Below are 21,431 nucleotides of genomic sequence, written 5' to 3'. Positions count from 1 at the left end.
TCCAGGGTCTTACTAGACCAAACCAACACCCACTGATATTTGTTTCGTTCTAGCCATAGGCACACTGTAAACAGACGCTCTTCAAAATTAAGATTCCTCAGTGGTTAATTTAATAAACACATAAAGCTTATAGCTATGGATCTTTTAAGATCAAAGGTTCTTGCTGGTAGGTTATTCATGGCCTATTCGATGTTTGCTTAATCTATAGTTTCCTCAGAAAAATAATATATAGTCTATATAGTTATAATAATGTAAAAAAAATAAAGAAAAATAAAATTGTAGCCGTTTTCAACTGGCACGGCCCTGTTAGTCTATGGTTGGTAGACTCGTGTCATTATTCCCGACCTTTGAAATTTGTAGTCGGGATCGCTCAACCCTGGCTCCCTCTGCTCCATTAGGTGTCCGCGCGCTGTCACCACGACAAAGCCAGAGCATTTGTTAAGTGTCGCCAGCCTTTAGAAAACGCTAACGAGAGCTAATGTGGCAGAGGCACAGCTGCCCTCGAGACACGAGTCAGGGGTGGGGAGAGCGCCCCCCCCCCCCAATCAATTAGTCAATCAATTAAACAGGGTCCTGCCCGCTCTAGCCGGCCCACAGAGGCAGTAGATTAGCCCACCATAATGATCAAATTAATTCTTAAACGGAGATAATGGACGTGGAATGAGTTTATTATTTTCAAGAAAAATGAGATAGGATCCATTATTAGTTCCTAGACTGTGTGTTGGATTATTTGACCAATTTGCCATTTATAGCACAAGACTAGTGGAATTTAAAACGACTGTTTAATAAGATATATGATTTTGAACTAAACCATGGATTCAGATGACTTGTGATTATGAGGTTGGCTATTGTTGTAGGCATGAACTTGAGAAACTCCATGTGCTTGAGATGCCTAAAACTCTAGTCATGAACGAAGATACCTCTGTGGATCAGCAGCATAGTCGTCTGTGCAGTGGGTTTTATTTGTGAGGATCACAGTCCACAGTAAAACCTGTTTAAAAAGTGCTTCTGGATTACTTAAGCTTTTAATTGCATGGTGAAATATAGTGACAATCTTTTGAAGCGGACAAACAAGCTTTATTTTAAAGTTACTGTTACATTTGTTTTAATTATAGTCCAGAGTCCTGTTCACATGAGCCTCCAATACGAGTCAAAATCTTAAGATCAGTAAATGAATAAAAAATAAGCTTGTTATCATGTAAACAGAAAAATATTGTGTCGATATAAGGGAGCAGGAAATTACTTAAATTAGAAGCAATAATAATCACAATTTATCAAAGTGGAAAACCAGAGGCACGCACATGACAATGAATAATTATCCACCCAGTACTTCACAGAAAGCTATTAAAATGTTGGTTGTAATTTCTCGTTACAGTAATATTCTGCAGGCAAACGTCCGTCAAGTAGGCAAGTTGTGAGGGAAAAGGACAAAATATTGTTGACCAGCCTACAGCTAGACCGTGACAAGTGCTTTGTAAAGCATTTGGCGTAAATTCACAGTGCAAAAACAGCAGTTTATTTTGTTGTGCAAAATACATTTATTCTGAGAGGGCATTTTGATCACTATATTTTACATTTCCCAACTCCGTCCTTAAAGTATATAATGTTAATATAACAAGCTTATTTAGACTCTTAGTATTATTATAAATGTGTTACTGCAAAATGTATTAATAGCACAGGGGGTACAATGGAAGGCCGCAGAATGACTTTTTAGCAAAAATCAGCCTCACCAGCATCTGTAATCAATGATAATAATAATAATAATAATAATAAAATGCATTAAAACAGCAATGCTTTGAACTAATATAACTAAATAAGCTTAAACTATTAAACTAAATGACATATTATGCAAAATAAAACACCTAAATGTGCACAACTCATAACAAGGATAAAAATGTTAATTATTAAAATCTATACAAATGTGATATAGCCTAGTTTGCGCAAGGAATTCTGAGAATTCCCATAAAGTCACCATAAAATGGTCATACTTTTTAAATTTATTAAAGAATGAAAGTGAATTTATTGTATGACTAAATGTAATAGGCTATAAATTTGTAAGTTAAAAGTAATTTATGTTTGTTTTTTTTACCTGTATTGTTTATAATATTTACAGCGTTACACAGGCTATACTCTATAAACATAGGCTACTATTGTTTATCATAAGGTTATTTACAGTCAGCCAAAAAACGGGTTTGCATTGTTGCATTTTGACATTCTTTTTCCGTTAAAATGACTAACCTTTTTAACATATTCATCTAGCGCTCTGCACTTCTCGTGAGCCATTGACGAACTCAACCTTTTTAAAATTTGAAATTTCCGGGCGCGCTTTCAGCGCGTGATTGGTCAACGCCGGTCTTACCTACATGCAAATGAGGGCACGTTCCACCCGCCTTGAGACCAGAGCTCGTGGAAGTGGAGAGGAATGCATTCGAACACTTTTGAGCCCACGAAAAACAAGTTTTTTTTGAACGTCCCAACAGCTTTAAAGAACCATTTTCAAATTTGAAGAGAACACTCTCTATGTGTAGCGGAACTTATTACTGCGTTGGCATTGTATCATTTTTAGAACATTTTTGAACTGTTATGAGGCGAGAATGAATAATTCGGAGGACAGCGGAAGCAAGAGCTCGCCTGCCCCCATTTCAAGCTTCACGATCCAGTCCATTCTGGGAACCTCCAACGAGGGAGTCCGGTCAGCTGGAAAGGACAGTCCGAAAGCGCAGCCGAGGAAGCGGACGCTGTCCGTGTCATCGGAGGACGACTGCAGCGCCGGAGAGGACTCAGGCGACTGCTACTGCTCTGAGCCCGGTGTACCAGAGTCCTGCAACACGCACCAGCCTCTGAACTTCTCCCTTCTCGGTAAGTGATTCTATCGCCAGTGTCTTTGTATTTTTATTATGAGACCGTTTTTTACCGCCATCGTCAATATAGACATTTCTGATGCCTTGATGTCTAGTCAAAAAATCACTTTTAAAACAGGGCTCACTTCAGAAAGTACCCTATATAAAGCACAAACTGTTTTTGTCATCGTGGTGACTGTCTTGTTGCCACCACTGAATAAAACTTCAGTAGTGTTTTTATCCGACGTATTATCGCGCCTCGGTGAACAGGGGAAAGGTCAAATAATTAACCGAATTTAATCGAGTCTGCTAATTGATTATGCCGGGCTTTCAGAGGGAATGCTACATTTCGTCAATTGAGCGTTAAATGTAACACGATTTAATTAATATCGTGCACCAGTGCTAGTCATATTGTATTGTTTATTTAACAGGGCACTTGTAACCTTTCAACAGTCGATCAAACAGTCGGAGTTCAAATTTAATGAACTCTTGTGTAAAGTATCGAGTAATGGCGATGTTTAGCCTAATAGAAAAACCCTACCGAGTGAATTTGATGATGGACGAACATTTAAAAGCACTTTTTGTGCCACACTAAAACTAAACGTGTTTGCAACCATTTATTGAATCAATTTATCCAATTATGCATTTCGTTCACACAGAAGCACAAAAGCTTTATATAATTAGCTATTATTAATAGATCGGAAGGACTGTGTTTTTACAGCACAATTTGATAAGGCGAAATCTTTGTGTTGCAGGTGCCACAAAGGGACTTCTACCTGTGCAAGATGGGATCGACCGCCGGCCGCATTTGACACCATCCATACTACCGGATTACAAAGAGGAGCAGGAGCGAGCGTGTAGCCAGATGTCTCCCGTTTCTGAAGATAGGCAACGTGAAGGCCCGGACAAACAGAGCAGCTCCGCCAAGAAGAAGACGCGCACGGTTTTCTCTCGGAGTCAGGTTTATCAGCTCGAGTCCACGTTCGATATGAAACGCTATTTGAGCAGCTCCGAGAGAGCCTGTCTCGCCTCCAGCCTGCAGTTAACGGAGACACAAGTGAAAACGTGGTTTCAGAACCGGCGGAACAAATGGAAACGGCAGCTCTCTGCGGAACTGGAAGCTGCGAACATGGCGCACGCATCAGCGCAGACTTTGGTTGGGATGCCCCTCGTTTTCAGAGAAAATTCGTTGCTCCGGGTGCCAGTTCCGAGGTCCATTGCTTTTCCTACCCCACTGTATTACCCTGGAAGTAATTTACCAGCTTTACCATTATACAATCTTTACAATAAGATTGAATATTAACTTTTGCGCACAACGAAAATTCCTTGCTAAGGGTCGACACACTATTACACACTTAAACGTACAAATGTTTGACAAAATTCATGTCTATTTATACCTCTTTATTTGGTGAAAAAAAATATATTTCTTATTATGCAGCAATTAAACGAGTCTATGTGTAAAACACAAAAGCAACACGGTTCTGTACATGTCCTATAAAATACACCATGTGTATAATGATTATTTTGTACTTTTATTTACATTTCTGTCCCCAGATTAACCAGTTTCGAAGGAGTGAAAAAAAAATGAAATAAAAGTGTAACCAGTCGATTCTTGTCTCTAAAATGAAAACAACAGGGATTTAAAAAACACTTTTCCAATCATTATAATAATAATATTTTTTATTTAATTTTAATTATTGTATTGTATTTATTATTTATTGTAAAGAGAGGTCTATAAAATACAGAACGATTGACAGAAATAACATTTAAAAAAAACTGCAATGGCACATTTTGATGTGATGTATTTTCGTCTCAACAGCATTTTCTTAATATTTTGATTATTTTATTAGCAGTCTTCTAATGACCACAACAGCAGAAGGCCTCCATGATATCACAGAATGAAATGAATCTTAAGGATGGTTAAGTATATAAACACATAAACACTTATGTATAGTGTTTATATACTTAACCATACTGAAGAGTATATATATATATATATATATATATATATATATATATATATATATATATATATATATATATATATATATATTAGTGTGCTTATCAGTTTAAGACAAACATTTGTGTTACATTGACACTGGGTCATGTAAAGTGTCCTCAGTTGATGCTTTCGCAATTAGGGATAATTACATGTTGCCTGTCACACGCAAACGCATTCAAACATTCTCGGAGACCAGCGGAACGTCAAAAGCGCAGCGGGGCCTCAGAGAAGCCGCAGTCAAGATGACAGTGCTCGCGGTGCAATCTGATAAGACGCACCCGCTGTCGAATTACAAAGAGTGTAGTGGTGTCATGTTGCACTGATTCCATGTTCTCTATACAGGCCACGGAGAAAGTTCATTATCAACACACACAAGTACTTTTTTTCCGACATGATGACAGCAGTTTGAATGTCACCTCGAAATGTTCGTTTTTACCGATTGCAGATTAAACCACGGAATTTTTAATAGAATGTGTAAGAAAATGTGATGCTGTGCACAAATAAACAGTTACATACTGAACAGTACATTTTAAATAAAATTGTAGTTACATTTTAATTTAAACATATAAATAAATACCGTCCTTCTTAGAGAAAATGATAGCTCATTTTAAATGTCATTATAGTTTTCTTTGAAATATTCGTATTTCGTTATTTGTACAGTCAGTTTCGTTAGTAGTATATTGGATAATATATTTTTATTTTCGAAATTTCCCCCCATCCTTTTATGCCCTTAAATTGCTAATGGCCAAAACAAAACAAAAAAAACAAAAAACAAAAAAAAAACACTGAAACATCAGTGAGTTCCCTAAAGGCAGGATGAAGAGAAGCTCCTAGCTTGCTAGTAATACTGTTGTTGCTGTCTGTTTGATTGACAGCTCGGACCAAAGGTCAGACTGTGCAAAACATACATGCGAGCATAAACTTATGTGACTTTCGTGTAAATTTCATCCTGTGGGTTTTCAGTATTTTCTCACTGAGTAAAAGCGCATACACTTCCATTCACTGCCTCACACACCCATCTGTAGGTGAAATGGCAGGTGTGAATTACAAATTTTAATAGCACACCAATAAAAATGATTTGAAGTGGTTTGAAGAGGTGGAAGACAGTGTGGAGCAGATTTGTTGAGATGATGTGTTGTGCCTCAGGATTCATCAAACTTGCCTGGCACAGCGAAAAGCAGGAGTAATTCAGTTTGGGATGTAATTTATGAGCAAGGTAATGGGCACTATATATAAAGTGGGGAGAGTGAAAGAGAGTGAGAGAGCAATAGAAATACAGAGAGAGAGGAAGAGAGAGAGATAGAGAGAAATGTTTTTCCATTCTTCTAATATCAGAACTGACATTGGTCTATTAATTTAAAAGCAGTGCTAAATCTTAAAAAAAAAAAAAAAAAAAAAAAAAAAAAACTTCAGCACTGGTCCTGTACATTAATGTCCCTGCAATATCTGACCCAAAAGAATTATTATTTTTGAATAATACTGATATGTGTGTCTGCATCCTGTCTATGGACTGTGTCCTTATATTAGTTAATGATCTGTTTCCATTCTATGCATGGGTCTGTATTTTGTTGAAACAGCAGCTGAACATCTAACTGCTCAAAAATGAAGGAGCGCTGCAGGTTTGGATGGACATTTGCCATGATTGTCGCTCACTACAAACAGCATCTAACAGAAGCTGCTTTTCTCTAAATGAATTTAAGAAAAACATAACAAGGTTTCTGATTGGCATCTGAATCACTTATGACCTCCATGAGCGGCTGTACCTCCAGACTAATGGCTGAAATGAGGAGCTTGAGTCTGAACTGATTCTGGTTTATATCAAATCCTAATGGAGAAGCCGAAGGGAAATTATGTTTGGATCCCCCAGACAATAACTAAATATGAAAGCCACTTAGTAATTTCCAGATGCACACTGAGATAGCTTTCAGTTGTATGACAGACTTTAACATTTCATTGATGCAGTGTTTTAGTGTATCATTCATAATAAATTGCAAATACATACATTCACACACACAATATATATATATATATATATATATATATATATATATATATATATATATATATATATATATATATATAATGTGTGATGCATACATAAATATATATATAAAGAATAAATATAAATAAAAAAAATATAGATAGCAAAAAAAAATCATAATAATTATATATTTTTTCTTCCTAAGTGATGGTGAAAACTACTCAGCTTTCCTAATGCCTTCAATCCAGTGAGGCTGATCGCTTCTTTCATTGAGAAATAGAAAGAAAGTCCATTACATTGAGCAAAATCAATAATCATGGTATAAAAGTATCTTTGTCGGCTGAACTTTTCTCTCAGAGATGAAAGGTGATCACATTTATCCATTAGTTCACATTGATTGTGCAGATGCAAGAAAGCGCTTGATAAGCCATATTTATGGGTGCACTACAATTGCTCATGTTTTCTTTACACTTCAATTTATCGAAGCAGAAGGTGCAATAAGTATTATTTTGAAAAAATCTTGGAACACAGATGTTCCAAAAAAAAAAAAAAAACTAATATTAAAACTTAAAAATGACAAAATGTTTATTTAGTTGAGGGTAATTTCTCCCTAAAAATACTGTTGTGTTGTTCTAAAGCATCAAAGACCCATTCAAACCACTAAACAAATAAATAAAAGATGCAGAAGTGCCTTGTTTTCCCACATGGAATATCGCTAAGATGATGCAGTGACTGCAACAGTTGTGTGAGCTCTCTCTTTCTTCTCTCTCCTCCATCTCATCTGTACTATCTTACTCTTTGTCTCTTTCTTTTAGACCCTGATTTTTCATACTGGAAGAGGAGGGGTGAGGGGGTGGGTCATTATTCTATTTAAGAGGTACAATTTTAGTAATGGCTTTTGCTGCAGTCCACAGAGGCACAGCCAGCCTCCCTCAATATCCTGAACATTATTTGCTCGTTTAGTTAAATGATGTTTCTAATTGGTTCATAATTAGTTGTAATGAGGCGGGCCCGAACGTCTCTGATGCGGATACATCTTAATTCAACATGGCATCTCGTTTCTTCAGGAATAGTTGCCCATGGTTCTTGGAGGGTTGGAAGTGAGAGGAAGGCTGGAAGGGGGAGGTTTCCTGCCATTGTGTGTTCCCGTAAATTGGAAAATGAAGTTTGAAGAGCAGTGGGGTTGAAGACCGGGCCATCGTGAGCGCTGCTGCTGTCTTTCTTAAATGATCTGGCCAATTGTCAAGAACCAAGTAGAGCTATTACACTGACATAGAACAGACAGAATAGCATATTTAGAATGGCCTGTTGGAGATTTGTTTCATAAATGTTTACTAAAACATACATTTTTTATGGTAGATGCAAATTTTGTGTGTGTGTGGGTCAGTGCTCGTAAGCGAATGCTGTGAAAGAGGGAAACTGAAGGTCATTGCGGCTGGTTGGTGTTAACATAAGACCCTTTTGTGGTTTGGATAAATGAACATGTCCATTCACTGGAGCCCACTCACCCCTTTTAAGCCGTACAGCCTAGAAATACACACACACACAAACACTATCACACTTTTATATACACACAATCAGTGGTGCCCAATCACTTCGCTTAAACAGCTCGAACAACTGCATGTAGAGCCAGTCTGTCTGCCATCTCTCTGCTCTCTGTTGATTTTTCTCACTCTCTTGTTTTCTTTCTCTCACCCACAAGCCCAGATAAGCTCACTCATTCAGGTTGAGATTCAGGTTGGAGAGTAAAAGTTGATCATGCATCTACTTAGTCACTTGAGAGTAATTTGATTTAATCCAACGGAGAAAAAAGTCAATATTTGTTGTTTGAACAATGACTTATTGAGCCTTTCCCAAGAAGTGAACCCGCATGTGATACCTGTGTTAGCTATTTGATTAGGTGTGTGTTTCCTTTTCACTTTCTACTTTTTATTTTTATGCCAAAAACAACATTTTACTAAGCTATCTACATAAATACTTAAAACTAATAATATTACTTTAGAATCATTTTCTTTTCTTCTTATATTTCTTTTAGAATTAGGGTTAATATATAATATTAATAATCTATCTATCTATAAGTGAAGATACATTTCATCCCACATGCTAAAAAACTTGTAAAATAAGCCACAATGTACTTTATTAATATGAATGAATTTTTCCTTATGTTTTTTTTTTAGCTATATTTAGAATTTTGCACTGCTTTGTGTTGATGAATAAGTTCCTGGCAGAAAATTACCAGTATTATTTATTTATTTATTTTTACAGAAAACGAGTTTGGATTTCAGTATAATTAAAATAAAAGTTTTTTTTTTTTTTATACATATGCTTAAGATTCTTCCCAGTAAATATGAATATGAATATTTATCTATCTATCTATTTGTCCCCCAAGTAAACCCACACACTCATTGTTTTTCCAGCTGTAAGGTAATCAGTGTAAAAACCTGATTAGAGAGATTTATAGACATTAGGAGGCAGAGGTCATTCAGGTGTGAGGCGAGTCAGGTAAATGTGAAATGCACCTGTGCTTTATAAAGACATTTTGAGTGATGAAGTGACAAACATGATTGCAGTCTATCTTTATTAGTCTTTGTGTGTATCTATGTGTGTATTCATCTATTTACATGACTAATATATATATTAGTATATATATACTAATATTTATATATATATATAGGTAGGTAGCCATGCTGCTTTGTCAAAAATAACTTTACAAGTATTTGATAAGTATTGCATTAGGCAGTCTTTAACTTTAACAAAAAAGAAAAAAAAAGATGAGGATTTATGTTACAAATGCCCCTGAGAGCACTTGACTGAGGGTGTATTTAGTAAACAAGCAACTAGGTTTTTGAGAGATCTCTGCATAAAGCGCCACATCTTGGTAACAAATTAGAGGTGTATGTGTGTGAGAGAGAGAGAGTGTGTGTAGGCCCACTAGAGATCTTTTTTTTCTCACAGGGAACATATTTGTAACCATTAGTTGGGTCTCCTGTTTCATGTTCCATGTCGTTTCTGAGCTAACAGCATCATCTGAGTGTGTATGTGTGTGTCCTGAAGCTCCATGTTAGTGGAAGGAGACTCTGGTGCCTCTTCGTCCCACAGATGATGCATCATTCTGGGTGTAAAGAGTAACCCGAGCCCTTCCTCTAGCATGGCTGTGGTTCTCCGTGGCCCCACAGAGCCCTGGGGATGCTTTTAAGAAGATTTGGTGCTAGAGAAAACAGCTCTTCAAAAGAAGTGTCGTTACATTACTGAGTAATTAGCACTGCACTAGGGGCAAAGAAGCTCTCTGGCTTGCCGACAGAAGCTACTGCTACAGAAGACATACTCAAGTTGTGTGTGTGCGTGTGCTTTTGTTTCGCATCAGTTCAAAGCACCTTAGGAAAAGCATGTGTGCGTTTTGTCTTTGACGAGGAAAAAATGCAGTCGACAGGCTTGTTATACCACCGTCTTTCCACGTCTCCGTAATCATTTAACACATTTACTGTGGCTTTTTCGGTTTCACCGAGTGAGTGAGTCACTAAGTGCCTTTTAAAAGCATAACAAACATTACAGGTTAACAAATGTGACATTTCAGATATATGCTATAAAGGGAAAACCACCCAACATTTCAGTACATTTAATTTAACAGAATGGGAAAATGGCAATTTGAGGCATTAGCGCTTGACTTTGAAAGCACCCGTTTGAAGTAAAAGACATGCTGATTGCTTTAATTGATAATCTGGAGTTGGTTAAGTGCAGTTTTGGTGCGTGTGGTCTTAATGAATAAATGTGTATTTTTTTTATCTCACACAAATTTGCCTGTTCTCTCTTTTTCTCTCTCACTCACAGTTTTAATTCAGTCTGGGTATCCGCCTGGTAAAGAGTAATACACAAATGTTACACGGATTTAATCACACTACCATATATTATCAATCCAATCCTTTTCCCCCCTCAAAGTAGGATTGTTTGGGCAAAAAGGAGCTTGTATTTCTTACTTCAAAGAGTGTTTGAGGGTCTTGAGGGTTCTTTGAGAGGTAAAAAAAAAGACACACACAGTAGTACAACAGTTACACACACACACATGTAGGTCCATGCTAAACCAAGTGGCCGAAGTCACCACTTACCCTTAGTCCTCGTTAAGGAGACTGTTATCATATTAGAATCATATTAGCAGAGCATGGCTTAACCTGAAAGGTCAAAGGTCACAGATCAAAGGTACAGACCTGTGGGAAGCACAGAAGGAGAGGATGATCCTCACCTCTGTAACGGAATCCTCTCATTACAATAAAGCTCCACTCTGCCTGCCGGGGAGAGAGAGAGAGAGAGAGAGAGAGAGAGAGAGAGAGAGAAGCCACAGTCATGTGATAGGAACCAAGCCAGAGGGAACGGAGCAGATTTAGAGCCAGCCAACCAATAAAAAGGAAACAATGACATCATGATGACACAAAAGCAGAAGCGACTTTATTCTCATGGAATTTCAAAGCAGCAGGTAAAGGTTATAGAAAAATGGCTTCTTAGATCCTAGTTAAGACAAGGGGCCCCCTTTCTGTTTTCAGACCATTTTAAACAGCAAAATCTGGGGAAAACTGGCAATCAAAACAATTAGTTACAGTTTTAAGTAGTGCACAAATTACCCTATATTTATACAATATTTTGTTGTTATTTTATTAATAATAAATAGAAAGAAAAATATAAATACATTTAAATTACTAATTACAATAGAATTAATTAATTAATTATTATAATAGTAATACTAACAATAATAATATATTGTGTTTGTTTGTGTATGTGTTTGTGTGTGTACATATATATATATAAGTTGTTGCAACATAATAAATAAAATTAATCATTTGTAGATAATATTTTATTATTATTATTTAATTCTTTCATATTATTATTCTTTTATTAATATTATATTTTTTTGCTTTTTTTGCTTTAGCACAATGACAATGTAAATGCTTGTTATTTACTTTTTTTTAACGCAATGTCTTCATAATATTTCGCTTTGTATTTTTCTCACACAGTATGAATATCTTAAGATATCTGGATTTATATTTCAGGAAGGTGGCCTGAAAACCCTATGGACTAAAGAAACTAAATACATTACCTAAACTGAACACTTATGTTATTGCGAGATACATTTTATTATTTAATCAGCTTGGACACACTTTGAAATCCTTTGCAGACCACCAGGTTTTCAGAACCACAAAAAAGGACATAAAGCTCTGGACCAGCCTGTGGGCTTCTGGCCTCTCATTGGCTGAGGTCACAGGCTGTGATCAGGGTTGTGACCTCTGACTCATGGCTTGGAGGAACAGAGACAGACACAGAGGTGGAGTTGCCATCTCAGAGTGAATAAAGATCTTTGACCTTCACCTGAGATTAGTATCAATATCAGAACTAGTGTTTATTTCACTTCCACCCTCTAACTGAATCCCTTTTTCTTTTTGTCTGAGTCATTGTGCTCCAAAAATGACATGCAACGGGTGGTTGAATTCTGGCAGAATGAGACACATGGTGCTGAAGGACATATGTAACTGGCCTCACCTGCATGTATTGCAGGTGAGGCCTGAATGAAAAATTGTTAATGAAGTGATACACTGGTGCCCTGTTACTATTTTACTTTTAGTATTTCATCCACATGAAAATATGGATATATACAGTGGTCCAAAAAATATTTTGATACTTCACTAGCAATTAAAAAAAGAATGTTATAAACATTCCGTCATCACATACCCTACTCTCAAATTGATCCAAACCTTTATGAGTTATTAACCTGTACAAGAATGTTGGCAACTAAACAGTTAGCCAGTGGCATCCAAATAATACAAATAACCATGGAAGTCAGTGGCTATAGGGCATCTTATATATATATATATATTAGGTGGACTATACTTTTTAAAAAACACACACAAAAATAACTTTGTTAGGTTTTAAAATGACTAAACAACAGACATATTTTGGACACTTTCTGGTTGTTAAATTTTGGTGGAATATATCAATAATTTGAACTTCACCTGTGGTTTCTCTGACTCCTATGCACTTGAGGGGAAATGATATAGACAAAAATATAACATTGCCAAATATATCAAACTGCAAAAATACATGTGAAGCAACATATGTTTGTTGATGCAAAAGTGTTTGTTTAGATTATTTGCGACTTTGTTTACTTTTTATATAAATACATTTTATGAATCAATGTTCTACAAAGTCCCTGCCTGATTCAGTCTGCAGACTTCTTTTTATTAAAGAAGTTATTAAATGTGAAAATGTTTTATTAAAGAAGTTATTAAATGTGTTTTATTTATTATGCAATTTGTAAAGTTGTTTATATAGGCCTAATATTATATATTATATATATATATATATATATATATATATATATATATATATATATATATATATATATGATATCTGTCACACACGGTGTACGAACACACTAAGATCTTGTTTTTGCTAAATTCACCTGCAGCCATTAGTCCGGCAAAATAAAATCAATCTCCACAAGGCTTGAAGACACAGAGAGAAAGGAGAAGATCCACACCAAAGAAAGAGATCTGAAAGAAAAAGAGAACAGATCTGAAGGCTTTATGGAGGATTAGTGACAACAGTGTGCTGACTGATTGGTCAAGTCTTTACGATGTCATCACCTGCCACAGATCGCTATGGGCAGAATCTACAGCTTGCCTGTGACACCTCTCACATATCAAATCATATTCCTGTGAGACAGAGTAACTGTCAAACCCGGCCCCTTCTGTGATCCCCCTGAAAGACTGCTACACTGTGCCTTCAAATTCCCGAAGAATGAATGGATAGAAGGGTCTTAACAGAAAGAGAGGATATATATAGAGAAAGGGAGGAAAAAGAAGGAGGGAAAGGTAGCAATTCTGTCCTTCCTGCAATTAGCATTCACGGTTAGCTAAGCAGAACTAATGCAGTGAATCTAAGAGTGTAGAGTTACGTGCTCGCTGTCGAAGAACCCCTGGGCAGATTAGACTGTAGAGAGAGAGATGATGAACAAGAAAGAGAGAGAGAGAGAGAGAGAGAGAGAGAGAGAGAGAGAGAGAGAGAGAGAAAGAGAGAGAGAGAGAACAAACCCTTCAGATCCATTACAAGGTTTATTAGGGTGCTGGGTTATTGGTAGTCTGCTCCACGGGGGCAAACACAGTAGCACACACACACACACACAGAATGGGATGTATTTAGCCTTGAGGAGGTGAGTGCTTAAGAAGTTAATGATAGGGTTGTTTTCAAAACAAAAAACAACAAAAATAAGAACTCTTGAGCCTGTGGGACTCTGGGATTTGTTGTGTGCAGTTTTTGACTGGAAAAAATTAGTCCTGTTTCAGAGGTAAACAAAAGAATTGCCGGCCAGACCTTACTTTGTCCTTTTCTTTTCTTTTTGTTTTTTTAAACAGAAATCTAATGGCAAACTGAAACCAATACAGTCTATATATCACCCCTATGCTTGGTCAGAACCACTGAACTCAATGGTTTTCTCTTTTTTTTTGTTTTGTTTCTTTGACAGTTGACAGCTTAAAGAACACTCAACAGAGCCTTTCTCTCTCTCTCTCACACACACACACACACACACACACAGAGGGCACATGTCTTGTGGGCTACTGCTCTTCAAACACTGTATCCCTGACAGAAGACATAACAGCCGAAGGCGACTGTCCAGTGTGTGTTTAAAACGGTGCATTTGAAAAGGACCCCATTACGGCTGTCAGTCTCCTGCCTTCTTTTATCAACTTTTAGTCTGTGATGTTCTTCTATTTCTGTTTTCACAGTGTTGGGTAAAATTCTGAATTGAAGTATTGGCTCATTTTCAGTTTATGAGTTGGAATTGAAAACTGAATTGGCTGTACTCCACAAAAAGCTCAACTGGAACGACAGGACACAATTTTTTATTGAATTGCATATGATATAATTCAACAAGTAATTATAAAATTCTAGTAAATAAAGTAAATAAATAATGTAATATAAACTTATATAATAATTAACATAATTTATTATTTATTTTGATAGGATAGTTGGTAGACAGGAAGAAAAGGGGACAAGGGGATAGAAATGGGAAAGTTCCCATTATCATATATAATAATAATAATAATATAAATAATTTTTCATTCATTGTTCAAAACTTTCAAATATACCTCTGTCAAGCCAGCATTTAAAATGCATCCTGACCCTTGCATTTCCATTTAAAATTATACTTTTGATTTAATTTTTAAACGATCACTAACATTCTAATAACAACTAACATTCAAATTCCAACATCGCCCAAAAGAATTTCCCCAGGAAGCGGCTTTTTAAATGCCCTTTTGTTGTGATTGACAGGATTAAAGGAACGTACTCCACCTAAATATTAATTTACAAGCATTTCATTTTACAAGCTAATTGTAGCCCTCATTGTATGGATGTTTAAAAAATGTCCAGCCTTTTCTCAAGCATGTAGGTCATGAATCTTGTCCTGTGATCTCATCTAACTCTGTACAGTCATACATGCTCCTTCTGTCCTTTCTTCGGAGAAGAGTGATCTCATGGGTCTTGGATGTCACTTCTCCATCGGTCATTAAGGAATGTTCTCACGCCACCCCGTTAGCTTTCAGAGAGGCTGAGATGTTCCACTTGTCCCCCTTCATAATAGACATAATAGGAACATGTTGCCCTTGATATATTTACTTGCTCTATTTCTGGCATGAAATCAAACACCTTACACATGCTTTACTGCTAGCAGCCAATCGTTTGTTACATCTGACAGGGATAAGCACATACAGTACTTAAAGGGTTGGTGGTAGCAACTTAATGTGTTAAACTCCCATTCTCTGTTCCAGCGCCACATGTGTAAATGTATGCACAAATATGAACAAACACACACAGTTTCTGGAGAAGAAAAAATGTGCCAATTATTGATTAGTTGTGACTGGGCTGTTGGCTTGATCGGGAACTCCGATCAATAACCTGTTGTCCTGCCATAAGCACTTTCAGATATATGTTGACACATGCCAAGAGGACATTATTTGAGCTAATGTTACATTTATGTCTTTTCATGATCATTCCAACCATCTTCTAATCAATATGAGTGGAAAATAGCATTAGATTGTGTAGGCCTATATGTGCACTTGTGTTCACACACAAAAGACACACACAAGGAGAAAAATTCATCCAGACACACACACACACACACACAGTCTGGCAGATTCTGCTGCTCGCTGATCTGTAATTGCAGTGGATTGAATCTACAGTTTAGCAAAGAGAAATAATTACCTAGCTAATCAAAGTAATTCAAGGTAATGGTTGATTCACATTTCGCAATATGGCCCATAGCACTTCTGTTTAATGAATGCTGCTTGCCAATATTTACTGCTAAAGGTTTTTAGCAGAAAGTCGATAATGTATCTGTGCTCCCACCAGAAATGGCAGCAATTATTTTGCTTATTGAAGAAGCTTGTTTTAGCAGACATGGAGCAACATGCATCGTGATCAACAGCCGGTTTATTAAACACTGAATTGCAAAGAGATTTTTCTTTTAAAAACAGTTAAAATTATAAAAAAAGAGGATATATAACCATGATAACTGTTTTATCTAAATCCTCTAAAGTTCAGTCTGAGGACAGAAAGGTCAAGACACGGACAGAGGTGATACAGAGCGACAGAGAAAATGAAAAGAGATTGTGGCTGCTCAGGGAAGATGGAAAATGAAAAAGAGCCGGGCATGAAGATTCAGTGGGTGAATGAAGATGTGTGTGTGGGATAAATAAATAAAACCCCTAAATCATTACCTCCATTAACAAACACATGTCATCCTGTTCTACTTTTTTGACGTGGAACAAATTTGTATTTAACTCAGTATACCTCTTTTTCACTTAGTTTGCCATTTTTGAAAATTACAGTTTTACATCCCAATCCACCTTATTTTCCTAACTGTTCAGAGGCGGTGTGGATGATTGGAAAGTATCCACGACAGGTGTTTTCACATTTATATCATATTTTGTTACTTTTTTACATATAGATCTGTACAGAAAGCACTTTGTGTTTGAACCTTTACAGCACTTGCAGAGTGAAGTAAACAAAATCCACTGAGATGAGACTCCAGTGTGCTGTAACCCAAACAACTAGCTAACAGATTAACGTTGTGAAAGAGCCGGAACAACACACGCTATTAAAGATAAATTAATTATTTGTAACTTATTATCTCACTTTAGCATTGTTACATTCTATTTTATTTAAATAGTTAGCATGGGCGCACGTGTGGGTTGTGGGTGTGTGTGTGTGTGTGTGAGAGAGAGAGAGAGAGAGAGAGAGAGAGAGAGAGAGAGAGAGAGAGAGAGCTTGCATTACAATCTGCTACTTTAGCAAAAATTTGAGATGTCCGTGTCAGGACTCAGGAGTGAGGGAGGGAGAGGGAGAGCATTGATTATTACTCTGTATTTGTTTAACTAATGTAATCCCCAGATTCAGCGTGTTTGTCTAGTAGCTGATCATTCGGCCGTGCCATGAATCAGAATGACTGAGGCACGGAGGAAAAGTCTAATATATCTGACACAGTCCAGGTCCAGCTCCAGCCGCTCTGCTCGCGTTATTGATGGATCTTTCAGCTCTGACACTCTCTTTACAGCCGCACGGATGACGAATGGGAAGAGAGAGAGGCAGCCAAACACACACCGGCCTCCATTTCTGTGCCGTTGAACGCCAGGAGCGCTGGAGCTCAACACCGGCGTTGCATATTGATCGATCTCGGGCCTCTTTGATAATTTGATGCGCGTCACATTTGACAACGTTATGCTGGGGGGAGGTTGTATCTAGAGGGCTAATGAAACTGTTAAGCCATAGAAAAGGGAAGGGGAGGTGCGGGATAGGCTTGGATAGATGCTGTTTTTCGGCTACATTAACCTTGCAAATAGCTGTCAGAGATTCATAATGCGCACGCAACACACACTCACACATGCGCGCACACCTCCCTCAACTCCTAATAACTTTGTCATTGTTGACATTAACATTAAACAGAAGCCAAAGCCATTAAAATCCCCTGCGCCTCGACACCAGGCGCATTATGTTGTTGGTGTAGAAAATGAAACTCTTGTTAGCATTATGGCCTGGCGCTTACAGCGAAACGCCATTGAGTGATTCTAAAAAATTTGATTTTGAAAGTGTGCCGCACGTGACTGATGATGAGCGCCGGTGACGTAACGGAAGAAGCGCCAAAGATCAGTTACAGAGCTTGCGCGTCATTTTGAATTCAATTATTAATATCTCTTGAATTACTCATCAGATTTCTCGGTTGGTTTATGTGAAGAAATATGGTTCAGAACAATTTGAACTTAAAGGGATAGTTCACCCAAAATTCTATCGTCATTTTCTCACCTGCAGGGGCGGATCTAGAAAAATATTGATGGGGTGGCAAGAAGGGGGCAGGAATTTTTGAGGGGTGGCAACATATGGCAGACGTATATATACTGAATTTAGTCACAGTTATCACAGTTTGATAACAAACATTACAACCTATATAGAATAAGTGACCAAACCCCATAAGCACCGCCACACTCAATAATGCATACAGTATGCATCGACATGTAATTAAGAGCATTATAAAAAGTTCAGTGTTATCAATATGTCAATTTATTATAAGAAACACAAGATTTTAACAGCCAATGACATTTCCAGCTGGTGAGACTCAACTGATTTTCTACTGTTTAGTGTTTATCACCATCTAACTCAACCAGTCAAGAGCTAGATTTAGCCTTAGATGTTATATGAATATGGTCTATGAAGCATAGGTTTTATTAGCTGATAATAATAGGCTACTAAATAAATAAACATTATAGGCACAAATACAAATGTACTTTTAGAAATTGTTTTGAAAAAATCTTAAATTAAATCTTAAATTAAAAGTTCTGCAAAAACTTGTTTGATATTCCTGTAAAATAATGTTTTAGTATATATATATTTTTAAGTATATTTTACTAAACAATTTCTTACATAATTTCTTTGAGTTAGACCAAACTTTTATTCTGGTGGGTTGTAACCAGAGTTTCTGTGTTTTTTAATTAACTATTATTATTAGCTAATAGGAAGTATAGCATATCAAGTATGATAATACTTGACATATAGCATACTCTTCTATGCAATAGTACTATATTTCTGTTTGAATTTCTTCAAAGTTACACCAAAATTTTATTTTGACAGGTTGTCGTAAAGACATTGCCGTTTCTGTCAGGCGAATCATTTGAGTCAGTTGGGGGATCGCAAAACCATTTGAATCAGTTCGGTCAAATTGGCCATAACCTTTAATTCGTTGCTGCCAGCTGGGGTGGCAGCAGGGGTGGCAAGGCTTTCTTTTCGGTAGATCCGCCCCTGCTCACCTGCAACTTGTTCCAAACCTGTCCGAGCCAGTTCTGCTTGTTTGCCATGACATTGACCATAAAACGGAAGTAAATGGCTACCATCAATTGTTTGGTTACTGTATATCTTCTTTTGTGTTCGACAGCTGAAAGAAATTCATACAGGTTTGGAACAACATGAAGGTGAGTAAATTAGGACAAAATTTTCATTTTTGGATAAACTAGCCCTCTAAGTACAATTAAAATTCTAATAAATGTATAGCTAGGCCTATGTGTAACATTACAAGAAACATTACTAGAATGTTGTAATGTAACTAGAAAAGATTCGTCTAAACACATGGTGAATGTTGGTTTATCAAATACTTATAAAGACAAATAAAATGCCTTGATATTTTAAGAGCATTAGTCCTTGTAGACAGACATATAATCATAATGCCTGGCTTTTCTTTATAATCTTGAGCGGAGTTATTTCATAGTAATACTAAGAGTAAGAATAAAAATTGCATGTACGATTTGTTACTACACTCATGTCAAGGAAGCATCATTGAATCTCAGACGGTTCAAAATATTTAAAAAAAGTGTCTTAAGCCAATTTATATGTTTTTTTTTTATTAAAGTTGAGAACTCCTGTTCTCGTTAGAGCTGTTGCATTCAGTAAATGGTCACGGATGTGAATGCTGACATCAGTTCATCAGGTCTAGAATTAGAAACATCTCAATCAAACATGTAATGAAAACCTGAGGGTTGAAATGATAGCCTTTGAGTGCTTCTATCCAAATCTGCTTTTCTTATTTGTTTTATTGTGTCAATAAAAGGAAATATGGATTCTTCTGAGGTATTTTCAATACAACATCTGTGTGGACGCAGTTAATAAAATATTTTTTTTTAGATGGAGAGATGTGATGTTAGCCACTTCCAGAGTAATACAATAATCTTTACACAAGTTAACCTGCTAATTATGTAAATTACTTCATTTTTTAATGATAAGTAGAAAGGATATCATTTTGTATGTCTTATAAAGAAATATTGGGAACCTTTAAAGACCCTCTGAAGAGTGAGGTACCACTTCCAGACCTATAGGACATAAGAGAGAGAGAGAGAGAGGAAGCAAGCGAGAGATAGACTGGTGATGCTAGACACAAAAAGCACTAAGATGTTCCACTCAGATCCCATAATTGGTCGAGAGGCTTCATTTCACTGCCTGATTTCCTGTCTTTTGACTGGTTTTAACAAGGCTGATGCTTTTAATAGAGCTCTGAGTACTGACTACTCTGAAGCTCCTCTCTTCCCTCACACCAAAAATCTACCCATCCCTCCCTCTATTCTTTTCTTTTTTTCTCCTGGATAAAAGAGTGGAGACATAAACCATCTTTGCGCCATTTGCCACTGAATACCTGAAAACCTCCTGCCACCCCTTATCATGCCAGGATCAGACACCAAACAGCCATTTTCCTCGCCCAATCACTGCCCTGGCAACATCAGAGAGAGAGAGAAATTGAAAGACATCCTCATGCGCTGAATGCTTTGCAGTTTTTTTCCTCATAAATGAAAGCGGGGTAATGTAAGATACGTTTCTGCCTTTCACAGACCAGTTTACTACACCCCCCTTCACCCCTGAGATGACAGGCAGGTAAAGAGAGAGAAAGAGAGACAGAGAGAGGAAGAGTGAGAGAATAAAGCAGCCGACAAAATGGGACAGCAAATTACTACATTTCCCCCCTCCGAACGCTGCTTTCATTACCTGGGAAAATATATCAAAAGGTACTTCAGTCCGAAAGGTATTTTAATAATACATTACTGTCCTCATAACTACTCTTAACCTTTAGGTAGAAATGCATTTTGGATGAATGCAGCTGTCGAGGCCTGGTGCTGGGATAATGAGACTTAGGCCTTATTTACCGCTGTCTGTCTGGAGGAGTAGACAGCCTGCAGCCTTCGGCAGGAAGACGACTGCATCCTGGGTGGCTGATATACACTCATCTCTAGTTCAGCCCTTAAACAGGCTGAAGACCAGCAAAGAATCCTGCGTTCAGCTGAAAAGGAGAATTTCCAGGACAGATTCAAAACATGCACCTCAACTTTGAAAAACGGCAGGTGAGAAATAGCTCTATGAACCAATCACTGATCGACAATGGTTTTAAAATATAAGAATATCTCACAAAATTATAGATTTTTTTTTACTGCATTTGAAATAAATATCAACATCAAATAAATACACATATACTTTTTTATATATAGAAAAATAGTCCTTAAAGAAAAAAGTTTATTTATATATACATAATACCAGC

The 21,431-nt window shown here is 36.9% G+C and overlaps 1 protein-coding gene across 1 annotated transcript; it reads left to right on the top strand.

Moving 5' to 3' along the window:
• Window positions 1-2,432: 2,432 nt before the first annotated feature.
• Window positions 2,433-4,439, top strand: hmx2 (H6 family homeobox 2). The gene is made up of 2 exons (XM_026286813.1): window positions 2,433-2,859; window positions 3,596-4,439. Exons 1-2 carry the CDS (start codon window positions 2,595-2,597, stop codon window positions 4,141-4,143), a joined length of 813 nt encoding a protein of 270 aa, XP_026142598.1. The 5' UTR covers window positions 2,433-2,594; the 3' UTR covers window positions 4,144-4,439.
• Window positions 4,440-21,431: the final 16,992 nt, after the last annotated feature.

Source organism: Carassius auratus, chromosome 17 (assembly GCF_003368295.1).
Source record: "Carassius auratus strain Wakin chromosome 17, ASM336829v1, whole genome shotgun sequence".
Taxonomy (NCBI): Eukaryota; Metazoa; Chordata; class Actinopteri; order Cypriniformes; family Cyprinidae; genus Carassius; species Carassius auratus.
Note: the sequence above shows the minus strand (reverse complement) of the source record. Positions and strands in the feature narration are given on the sequence as shown.